The sequence below is a fragment of the Desmodus rotundus genome, chromosome 1, assembly GCF_022682495.2.
Source record: "Desmodus rotundus isolate HL8 chromosome 1, HLdesRot8A.1, whole genome shotgun sequence".
NCBI lineage: Eukaryota > Metazoa > Chordata > Mammalia > Chiroptera > Phyllostomidae > Desmodus > Desmodus rotundus.
Genome location: NC_071387.1, coordinates 100,593,040 through 100,605,380, shown reverse-complemented (window position 1 = coordinate 100,605,380; position 12,341 = coordinate 100,593,040). Strand labels below are relative to the sequence as shown.

At 42.3% G+C, this 12,341-nt stretch overlaps 1 protein-coding gene across 1 annotated transcript; it reads left to right on the top strand.

Annotated features, from left to right (window-relative positions):
• Positions 1-8,034: 8,034 nt before the first annotated feature.
• Positions 8,035-8,847, top strand: LOC128779600 (zinc finger and SCAN domain-containing protein 32-like). The gene is given in 2 exon segments (XM_053914718.1): positions 8,035-8,290; positions 8,293-8,847. Coding segments are annotated over 2 exon segments (717 nt in total). The 5' UTR covers positions 8,035-8,128.
• The last annotated feature ends 3,494 nt before the right edge of the window (positions 8,848-12,341 follow it).

Genomic DNA, 12,341 nt, shown 5'->3' with positions numbered 1-12,341 from the left:
CCATTTAGAGAGAGAATGGATTAGAGGGTCCAGCAGCAGGGGCAAGATTTCAAATTAGTTAATAGCACATAAATAGGGTGGGGATCCTATGTGCTCTATTCCTGCAGAATCGGTTGTATGAATGTGAACATGTTTACCCTGACATTCTGCATAGGAGTTCTTCATGTACTTAAGACATTAACTATTAACTGCCACCCTGCCACATCCAGCTTAATCGCGTTCACAATATATTTCTATTACTTTTGCCTTTCTTATGAAACTTTTGTTTTTACTTGTCTCAATTTTTTAAGAAAAAAATCTTAATTGAAAATTATCTTAATTTAGGTGAAATTCACATAACATAAAGTTAGCCATTTTCAAGTGAACAATTCAGTGGCATTAAGTACTATCACACTGTTCCCAAACACCGCCGTGCCGCCAAAGTAAATCCTGTAGCCATTAGACAGTTGCTCCTTCTTCTCTATGGGTTTGCTTATTCTGGACATTTCACAGAATTGGAATCTTAAAATACTGGGTTGGCCAAAAGTTCATTTGGTTTTTTCCGTACGATGACCCTACTAGTGCTTCGTTGTCTTTAACTTAATTTGAAACAATTCCGTTAGATTGTATTGTGACAGCTGTCATATCAGCGTGCATTTAAAAAATACATATCAAAATTGATGAATTTTTGTGTAGCCATTTTAATATTGAAAATGGAAGAAAATACTCAACATTTTCAGCTTATTAATTATGCTTTCTTACTTCAAGATGTAAGAACACAACTAAAAATTTTTTTAAAAGATTTGTGCAGTTGTATGGAGAAGGTGCTGTGACTGATCAAATATGTCAAAAGTGGTTTGTGAAGTTTCGCGCTGGAAATTTCTCACTGGACAATGTTCCACAGTCGGTAGACCAGTTGAAGTTGATAACAATCAAATTGAGACATTAACTGAAAACAATCAACAAGGAGATAAGTGACATTTTCAAAATATCCAAATCAATAAAGTTATTGGTGAAAATGAAAAATGTAACTTTCATTTTACAGAAAAAACTAAACAGAATTTTTGGCCAACCCAATATGTGACCTTTTGTGTCTGCCTCTTTCATTTATATGCCTGTGAGACACTAGCAAAGGGGGTAGAAAACCAGGGGTCACACAAAAAGCTAGACTTGGCTGATGAAAAAGTAGCAGGTACACTATGGGTTTCTTAGGAGACCAGGACTTTCTAGTCTGTTCTCAGTGAGCCTTAGTTTTATGAGAGAGCTCAGGTATACAAGCAAAGCAGCCAGCTATAAAGGCAAGTGGCCAAGCCATTCTGTGAATGAGGCTTACACCGGGCCCTGTAGCAGTGTCAAATGCAGTTCAGAAGCCTCTAGGACAGTTGCGGTCAAGGAAAGCAAGGCTGCGGCCCAGAGACCTGTGCCTTTCAAGAGAAGATGGAAAATCTGCTGGCCTCATAAGGCTCCTCCAGTTCTCCTAGGGGTTTGGCAGATTAGGCTGCTAAGGTAAAGGGACAAGCCAAAGCACACGAAAGTGAAATGAGGAGAAGTACGAGGACAGTGGAGGACTCAGCTGAAAATTGGACAGCAAGCAGCCAGTCCTGGAAATTGGGAGCCCTGGCACTTATAACCTGCTCCAGAGCCAGTTGGTTGCGGACCTTTCTTCACATGTGTCCTGGTACCGATTACCTATTAGCAAATTTCTCTCCCAAACTGGGTCTTGTCTTCCAGCTACAGATTAAAGATGGCCCTTGTTCTCTCATTGTTGCAGGTACACTGGGATAAAAGCTATAGTGGATACCCAGTGTAAAGCCATTCATTTGGCCAGATGCTTGTTCTATATAGGGGAGAACTGTACCTAAACTCATATGTTGTCTGAAATCCAGGGGACTTTGTTCTGAGTTGTGAAATTGGAAGGCCAAAGCAAGGTATGTTACTGTCATACCTAGATTTTGTCAACTGAACATAAAAGAATGAAGGTGCTGTTGGCCAGAGGAATGAGCTGTATTCTCTGTGGAAGGTGGGTAATGTCCTAGTAGGTGCTACTGTGTCAGTTCAAAAGGTTGACATTTGTCTGGGAATTAGGTTCCGTTGCAGCTGCAGGGTAATGGAGCAGAATAAGAGTGATCAAGAGTGTGGGGGCAGACATCCAGTCAAGACAGAGGCATAGGTAAACACGCTTCACCTCCTCACACAACCACAGAAAGAATTACAACTTGACCTCATAACAAATGACACCCAGAACCACCAGAAAATTGAGCTGTATGGAATTCCAACGGCCAAGTATTTAAAGAAGCCACATCCATCCAGATGGGTAGAAGTGGAGAAGTGGAGATGGGCAGAGAGGTGAGGAGACATGCAGAGACACTGTGTGGCATAGAGATCACACAGCCGAGGGTTCCAGCACCAGGAAGATAAATCCCTATAAATTCTGGCTATAAAAACCAGTGGTGGTTGGGGCGGAGGAAGAAACCGTGCGATTTTCAGGAGACTCTGCTTAAAAGGCCTGCATGGACTTAAAACATATGCAGACTCACCTCTCCTCTGGGATTCAGCACCAGGGCAACAGCTGGAATGGTACCAGTCACTCAGTGCAAGTGCCAGGCAAACCTCCAGAAGCCAGGCAGCGGCATTGTTCCCTCTCATAGCCCTCCCCCCACATAGAGCCACAGAGTGGTGAAGCAGATTGCCCCACCCTGGTGATTACCTAAGGCTCCCCCACACACAATTTACAGGTGTCTTTTCTACAATAGGCTACACTACTAAGCCAAGGAGTCAAAACAGGTCTACCTGATACACAGAAACAAACATAGGGAGGCTGCCAATTTGAGGAGACAAAGAAATATGGCCCAGATGAAAGAACAGAACAAAACCCCAGAAAAAACTAAATGAAACAGATAACAAACCTATCACATGCAGAGTTTAGGATGCTCAAAGAACTCAACTGTGTTCTCAATGGGCAACAAAATTAAAAAAAGACCCAGGAAGAAATGAAGGTAACACTAAGTGAAATAAAGGAAAATCTTCAGGGAACCAACAGTGGAGGGGATAAAGCCAGGATTCAAATCAATGATTTGGAACATAAGGAAGAACTCGGCATTCAACCAGAACAGCAAGAAGAAAAAAGAAATTAAAAAAACAACGATAGTATAAGGTGCCTCTGGGACATCTCCAAATGTGCCAAAATCCAAATCATAGGGATGCCAGAAGGAGAAGAAGAGCAAGAAATTAAAAACTTTCTTGTAAAAATAATGAACAAAAACTTCCCTAATTTGGTGAAGGAAGTAGACACACGAGTCCAGGAAGCATAGAGCTCAAGGAAGACCACACCAAGACACATCATAATTAAAATGCCAAAAGTTAAAGATAGAATCATAAAAGCAACAAGAGAAAAGCAGAGATTTACCTACAAAGGAGTTCCCATAAGACTATCAGCTTATTTCTCAAAAGAAACTTTGCAGGCAAGAAGTGACTGGCGAGAAGTATTCAAAAAGATGAAAAGCAAGAACCTACAGCCTGGATTATATCCAGCAAAGCTATCATTTAGAATGGGAGGGAAGAAAACTTGCTTCCCAGACAAGGTAAAGCTACAGGAGTTCATCATTACCAAACCATTATTACATGGGATATTTAAGAGAAAGATCAAAACTATGAACATTAAAATGGCAACAAATTCACAACTATCAACAACTAAATCTAAAAAAAACAAACAAACTAAGCAAACAACTAGAACAGGAACAGAATCATAGAAATGGAGATCATTTGGAGGGTTATCAGCCAGGAGGGGGAAGAGGGAAAATAAGGGATAAGGTGCAGGGATTAAGAAGCATAATTGGTAGGTACAAAATAGACAGGGGGATGTTAAGAATAGTATAGGAAATGGAGAAGCCGAAGCACCTATATGCACGGCCCATTGATATGTACTAAGGGGGTGATTGCTGGAGGGAATGGGGGTACCAGGCAGAGGGGGGGAGGAAGAAAATTGGGACAACTGTAATAGCATAATCAATAAAATATATTTTTAAAAAAGAGTGTGGGGGCAGATGGTGCGTTTCATTTTCAGTTTGGGTTGTCAGGATAACCATTGAGAAAATAACATTTTAACAAAGATAGCAGGAGAAGGAATACGCCATGTTGTTCTCAGGGGAAGAGTGTAACAGACAGGGTGCATAGCCAGTACAAAGGCCCTGAGGCTGGAAGGGAGACTGGGCAAGGAGGCCACTGTGATCTACTGCAGATTGAAAGAAGATGAGACTAATAAATGAGGTCCATGAGCCAGATGGTATAGGGCAGTGCTATTGGGAGTGATGTGAACTGAAATTGAGAGTAAACATTTAGAAATTTTTCTAAGTTTCATATTGCTATATTATCCAACTGCATTTTTATTGTACTTTAAACAACAGAAAACCTGGTTCTTCACATATCATGTGTGAATTATTGAGATAGGGCCATGAGTCCCTACATAAAGGAAGTTGTGAGGACTTTGACTTTTGAATTACAAGGGGTAGCTTTGCAGGGTCCTGAGCAGAGAAGTAATAGTTTTAAAATAACTTTTAATATTTCAATTTATTTGGCACTTAAACATTTGTGTCTTCTTTATGTTACAGAGACTTTTACTAGACTGTGGTCTCCTTGAAGGCAGGATCAGTGTCATATTGATATTTTGCATTTCTCAGAAATTGCATAATAGACACTGGATACATTGTTACTTGGATTGAATGAAAAAGGGGGAGGGCCACATTAACCGCTGGGTGAAGAAAAGACTGTAGGTAGTCAAGAGTGGAATCCAGAAGACCAGGGAAACGCAAAGCAATCTGTATCACAATACCAAGGATATTTTTTCACAGAAGTAGGACAAATAATCCTAAAATGTATATGGAACCACAAAAGACCCTGAATAGCAAAGCAATCTTGAGAAAGAAGACAAAGTTGGAGGTATCATGCCACCTGATACCATACTGTACTAAAAGGCTATAGTATAATCAAAACAGCATGGTACTGGCAAAAACAAAACAAAACAAGGCCCAAAACAAACACATAGGTCAATGGAACAGAACAGAGAGTCCAGGAATAAACCCATGCCTATATGGTCCAGCAATCTAGGATAAGGGAGGCAAGAATATACAAAGGGATAAAGACAGTCTCTTCAAAAAACTGTGTTGAGAAAACTGGATGAATACATGCAAAAAATGAAACTAGACCACTTCCTTACACTGTATACATGAACAAATTCAAAATGAATTAAAGACTTAAATGTAAGACCCCAAACCATAAACTCCTAGAGGAAAATATAAGGAATGAACTTTCTGACATTGATTTTAGTAATATTTTTTTGGATATATCTCCTTGGGCAAGGGAAACAAATAAAAAAACTAAAAATGGCACTACATCAAACTGAAAAGGTTTTGCACAGTAAAGGAAACCATCAATGAAACGAAAAGATAACCTACTGATTGGATGAAGATATTCACCAACAATACATCTGATAAGTGGTTAATATCCAAAATGTACAGGGTGGGGCAAAAGTAAGTTTACACTTGAGAGCACACAAAACACAGTTTATTATGGTATTATTATTTATTGTATTATTTATTTGTATTACATAAAACAACTTTTGCCCACATACACTCACAATGAAAGGAATGAAATCTTACCATTTTTGACATCATGGATGGACCTAGAGGGTATTATGCCAAGTAAAATAAGTCAAAGAAAGACAAATATCATATGACTTTACTTATATGTGCAATCTAAAAAAACAAATAAATGAACAAACAAAACATACAAACGCATAGATACAGAGAACATACTGATGGTTGTCAAATGGGAGGAGGTTTTGGAGGCTAGGTGAATATGGACGAAGGGGTTAAAGTAGAAATTGGCTGTTACAAAATAGTAACAGAGATATAAAGTACAGCATAGGAATATAGTCAATAACACTGTAATAATTATGTGTGGTGCCAGGTGGGCAGTATACTTACCAGAGGAATCAATTTAAAAGTTATATAAATGTCTAACCACTATGCTGTATATCTGAAACTAGTATAAAAATGAGTGCCAACTGTAATTGAAAAATAAAAAAGGTAAAAAAAACCCGGAGATGCAGCTACGGTGTAATTCTCCCACGAGCTGGTGGCTCAGAGGAGAGTGGACTACAAGGGGTGATGATAGAGGCTGTGTGCCATTCAGAGCATCACAACTTGATGTAATCAGAATGCACTTGCTGGCCAAGCTCTAGCCAAATGAGCCCTCATGAACTGCCTGAGATGGGTACACACTAATACGGATCTGGGGCTCAGCAGGGTGCAGGGACGTGTGTGCTGAAGAATCTTGTATCATCAGTCAGCCTGAACTGCTCTTGTTAGACATTAACTGCTTATTCTAACCTTGGGATAGGAACTCATGTAGTTTCTTGCTTCTACAAGGATGACAGGAGATGTAACAGATGGAGATGAGTAGATCAGACAGTACTTAGGCATCAGAAGTAGGTGGGAGTAGGCAGAAGTCTCCTGTGATCAGCTCTTCTCTTCTCTGAATCTTTGCTTCCCTCCTAGACTTGCCTGTTCACCAGGTCCTCTTATGCAGCCACACCCCCTTAGGGATGCCACCACTGTGGAGACAGGCAAGCACTGCCCTGAGGGAAAATGAGTGGGATTCAGGATAATTAAAGAGAAATAAAAAGAGCAGCTTTAGTAAATACACTACAATCTTTCTCAGTTGGACAGCACGGTTTGTCTTCTGCGTGATGGTAGTCAGTTCTGGCATAGTTTTAGAAGCTTGTATGGTGGGCGGCTAGAAACTTGCATTGAGGTATCCAGTCCTTGCTGATCTGACCTCTGTGTTCTTTGGCCTGTGGTGCAGATATCTCATTGGGGCGATGAGAACAAGACACTCCTGGCCACTCTCAGGAATTCTGTTTCGTAACTCCAGAGCCCGTAGTAGAACTACAGGCTGTGGGGGAATAAATCCAGGGGCAGGGTTTTCTGGGGACCCCAGAGCAGTGTCACACCAAGTTCAAAAGCCTACAGTCAGGTTACTGCAAAGTGAGGAGAGGTCGCGTGCCTGAGCCGTGTGTCTTTCATGAAGAAATAGATGCCCTTTCAAGCTCCTCTGCATCTCCTGTGGCAAGTGATGCTGTTTCTGGCCAAGAGGGAAGTGACGTGGAGTCTGGACAGCTGAGTCAGCAGAACAGGGAGTCCACAGAGGTTGGAGCAGGTACCACTGTACATGGTATAGCCAGAGATGTAAAGGACTTCAGGGTTCCTGGCCAGGAAGCTGACCTGCCAGTCCTGTTTCCAAACAGATTGTAAGACCCTTGGTTCTGATGGTCAAAGGATGGGAACGTACACTTAGAAAGGGTTGTTTCTGCTCCTGGCCTTGTCTTCTTGACAAATAACCATACACAGGTCAGAGAGCTTCGGTTTCATACAGTTTAAGGCTGATTTCCCTTGCATTTTAGAGCCCTGGTTTTGCATTTGCGGGTCTCTTTCAGAGTCCACATCATTTTTTCTCAAGCACTTTCACTTCCTTTGCTTCCCTACATGGCCCAGGTGGGTCTCCAGCCCAGACTCTTTCTGCTTCCCTCCTTTCATAACCTACGTCTGTGCTTGCCAGACACTCAGAATTGCTTTGTTCTTCTTCAGCTGCCGAAACTTGGGGTGGCCTTTTAAGATTTGGCTCCCAGAAGCTCAGCCATCAACAACTGAGAACACACCTCCAGACAGATCGGCAGATGCCACAGAGCTCCGCCCTTTGCTGCAGCTTTGTCATCATGTCAGAACATCCAAAAAGTCACAGAATAAGAGAAAAGCAGGGAGATGTCCAGTATATTTACCAGTGACCACAAATTTGGAGCTAAAAAGTATTACAATTGGAAAATAAAATTTAGGCTTTCCTTAGCAGAAGACTGAAGCACATGAAGAATTCAATTAGGTATTTCTTCTTTATGGTAGTTTAATTGTAACTCTTTCCTCATTCCATTGTTTTCCTTCTCCAGAGTCCAATGTAATTTTATTCTTTCAGGTTTTGAGATGACAAATGGGGTTTAAAAGGAGAATCTGAAATGGGATGATTCAGAGGAAGTAGAAACGAACATGGCTTCACAGAGAAAGTCTAGTGGAGAAGTTTTTTTGCCACACTGAGGTAAAAAATGTTCTGGGAGGCTGAGCCAATGTCAAGAAAGCAACGTAGGCATTGTCCAGGGGAGAGTGAGGAGACAGCCCTGTCCCAGGAGAGGATGAGTCACCAGAGACTCTGGACTGAGGAGAAGCCTTGGACACGTCTCTTGTGTGGGAGAAAATGCTCTCAGAGTTCCCCTCCTCTTATCACCAGACAGCCCCTGAGCTGGAAAAAGCTTCTAAATGTCACAGATATGGGAAAAACTTTAGCTGAGGTTCTTACCTTCTTCGACATCAGAGACTCCACACACGAGAGAAGCCTCCCAAGCGCGGTGAGTGTGGGCAAGGACTCAGAGAGTGCTCCAACCTCACTGCCCATCTGAGGACTCACACAGGGGAGAGCCCACACCAGGGTGGGGAATGTGGGAAAAGCTTCCACCAGAGCTCCAGCTTCACTGTCCACCAGAGGACCCACACTGGGGAGAAGCCTTATCAGTGCACCATTTGTGGGAAGAGATTCAACAACAGTTCCCAGTTTAGCAATCACTGGCGAGTCTGCCCTGTGGAGAGTCCATCCAAGTGTGCCCAGTGTGGGAAAAGCTTCAACAACAGCTCCAACTTGACTGCTCCCCAGAAAATCCACATTGGGGAAAAGCCATACAAGTGCCTTCAGCATGAGAAAATCTTTACAAAGATTTCTGCCCTCACCCGCCATTGGGATACATATCAGAAGAAGGAAGAGTCGTGCTGAGTTGGTAGAAAACTAGACACACTGGATACTTCCAGCCAACATGGAGGGGTAGGTAGACACACTTTGCCTCCTCACACAACCAAAAGAAGGACAACAAAAAAATTAAAAACAAAAAACAACCAAAACTGCCAGGAAGTCAAACTGTATGGAAGTCTGATGACCAAGGAGTTAAAGAAACATTCACCCAGACAGGTAGGAGGGGTGGAGACAGGTAGCCAGGGTGGAGATGACGTGTAGCAATGTGGCAGCTGGATCACCGGGATTTGCACATTTGCGTGCAGGTAAACTGGAAGGAACAACTGGGGTGAGAGACTGACTGCACAACCCAGGGTACCAACTCAGGAAAGAAAGCCTCAAAAACTCTAACTGTAAAAACCTTGGGGGTGACAGCGGGAGAAACTCCCAGCCTCACAGGAGAGTTTGTTGGAGAGACAGACCCAAGGGGTTATAGAACATACACAAACCCACCCACAGGAATCAGCACCAGAAGGGCCCAATTTGCCTCTGGATGGCAGGGCAAATGACTGAAACCCGGCCGACATCAGAACAAACACCATTGTTCCTTCTCGGACCCCTCCCCAACACAGAGCCCCACCATGCAGTGATGTGGGTCACCCCACCCTGGTGAACACCTAAGGCTCTGCCCCTTACTATGTAACAGGCACTCTGAGACAAAAAAAGATATGGCCCAAATGAAAGAACAGATCAAAGCTCCAGAAAAAATATAAGTAACCGATGAAGAAATAGCCAACCTATCAGATGCACAGTTCAAAACACTGGTAATCAGGATGCTCACAGAAATAGTTGAGTATGGTCACAAAGTAGAAGAAGAAGTGAAGGCTATGCAAAATGAAATAAAGGAAAATGTACAGGGAACCAACAGTGAAGGGATGGAAACTATGACTCAAATCAATGATTTAGAGCACAAGGAAGAAATAAACATTCAACCAGAACAGAATGAAGAAACAAGAATTCAGAAAAATGAGGAGAGTCTTAGGAACTTAGGAACTCCAAAACAACTTAAATGTTCCAACATCCGAATCATAGGGGTGCCGGAAGGAGAAGCAAAAGAGCAAGAAATTGAAAAATTGTTTGAAAACTAACAAAGGAGAACTTCTCCAATCTGGCAAAGGAAATAGACTTCTAGGAAGTCCAGGAAGCTCAGAGAGTCCCAAAAAAGTTGGACCCAAGGAAACACACACCAAGGCAGACCATAATTACATTACTTAAGGTTAAAGATAAGGAGAGAATCTTAAAAGCAGCAAGAGAAAAGGAGACAGTTACCTACAAAGGAGTTCCCATAAGACTATCAGCTGATTTCTCAAAAGAAACCTTGCAGGCAAGAAGGAGCTGGGAGAAGTATTCAAAGTGGCAAGGACCTACATCCAAGATTAATCTATCCAGCAAAGCAATAATTTTGAATGGAAGGGCAGATAAAGTGCTTTCCAGATAAGGTCAAGTTAAAGGAGTTCATCATCACCAAGCCCTTATTATATGAAATGTTAAAAGAACTTATCTAAGATATTGAAGAAGACCAAAAACTATGAACAGTAAAATGACAACAAACTCACAACTATCAACAACTGAACCTAAAACAAAACAAAACAAAAATCCCTAAGCAAATAGCTAGAACTGGAACAGAATCAGAGAAATGGAGATCACATGGAGGGTTATCAGCGGGGGTGGGGAAGGGAAAGAAAGGCAGAAACGGTACAGGGAATAAATTGCATAAATGGTGGGTGGAAAATACACAGGGGGAGGTTAATAATAGCATAGGAAATGTAGAAGCCAAAGAACTTATATGTATCACCCATGGACATGAACTAAAGGGGACAGAAGGAATGCAGGTGGGAGGGGGTGTGCAGGGCAGAGGGGAATAAAGGGGGGGGGATGGGACAACTATAATAATATAATCAATAAAATATTTTTTTAAAAGAAGACATAAGGCATTGAAATGCAATTTTGAAGGACAAGTATTAAAAGTGATTTTTTCTAAAGGTGGTTATTCCTGAATGGATGAGAAAGTTTGTGAAAGTTGCAGAAAGGCTTGAGAAGGTTGTAAAAGTCTGTAGAAGTTCTACATTTGTAAAGAAGGATTACTTAGAGGAACTCTCTTTCAACTGGAAGGAGGCTCTGCCAATTTCCTTACTCTGGACTACAGTAGCCCCCAAGGCTCGGCTCACATTCAGCCCCTTTGGGGCCTTATAGGACCGACCCTTCCTATATTCAGAACCACTACCAGCCATAGAGACTTCCTCCCTAGAAGCCTTCGTGCAAATGTAACTCAGTTTCAAACCACCCTTCAGGAATTTGGCCTGTGGCAAAAACCTGGCCAGGACTCAGCTACCCCATTGTATCCTCTGGGAGCTCAGGTTTTTATTAAAGTTTGGAAGGATGGTTCCCCCAGTTCTCAACTACAACCCTCATGGAAAGAAACCCTCCCTGTTCTTGTGTCTTCCCCAAGAGCCATCAAGGGATTCAAAATCATAGCTCATGTCTTCTTTCCTTTACAGCTCCATCATACTAATCATACTAATGTTGTCACAATTTGGACCAATAATAATCAACTTACTAACTAGAATTATTTCTTCTAGAATAGAGGCTATAAAGCTACAAATGATTGTCGTGAACAATTACAGACTCTTGAGACCCCAAGTTCTGGACACCTATCATGGGCCAATGGATGGACACTTCCCTCCACCTGCTTCCATAGTTAGCAAGCTAACAAAACCCAAAGAAGTCTCAACCTCTCTCCATAGCAGGAAGGAACCAGAGTGGTTGTCATCCCAAAGTTCCCAAAGATTTGGGTTCCTAATGCTTGAGGAGGGAAAATGTTAGGCAGAAGTTAGAAAATATGGAAGGAGGAGGGGTGGAAGTTGGCCCAGTGTTCTTAAAGAAGAAAAAGCTCAAAATAACTTTGATTAACTGCCTCTGGTTGAGTGGCTGTTTCACAACAGAGGCCAGATGTTGTCTGGAGCAGAAGATGAGGACCCTGGGAACAGACCCCTCCCTACCCATGCCTATGTTTAGGTGGTCATGTCCTCCATGGGAAAGCATGCATGGTCAGCACCACCCCTGTTTGCCAGTCAATACTAACTCCCATCTCCTAACATCATACCAACCTTCACCCCACCCCGCATATTGTACTTAAGTCCACAGGACAAGGGACCAGACACCTGTGCCTCTCCTGCCACCCCAGCAAGGCCCATTCTCTTCTTTGAGAATTACTGATGTATTCTGCTTGCATACTAATCAACTTGCTGGTCTGTACATCTTTACCACGTTGGCAAGAAGAACTGAGTTTCTGACAACACCTGCATAGTCTCCTTGAGCATGACGCTTATGACAAGCTATGCAGGCCAGTTCCCAGGGTCATTTACTTACCTCTGCTCTACACAAAGGCAAAAATCAACATCTTTCAAAATCCTGGCCAAAGTTGGGCTTGAATGTGACCTGTTTGTGACAACCTGACCTCACTGGAGATTTATGGTTTG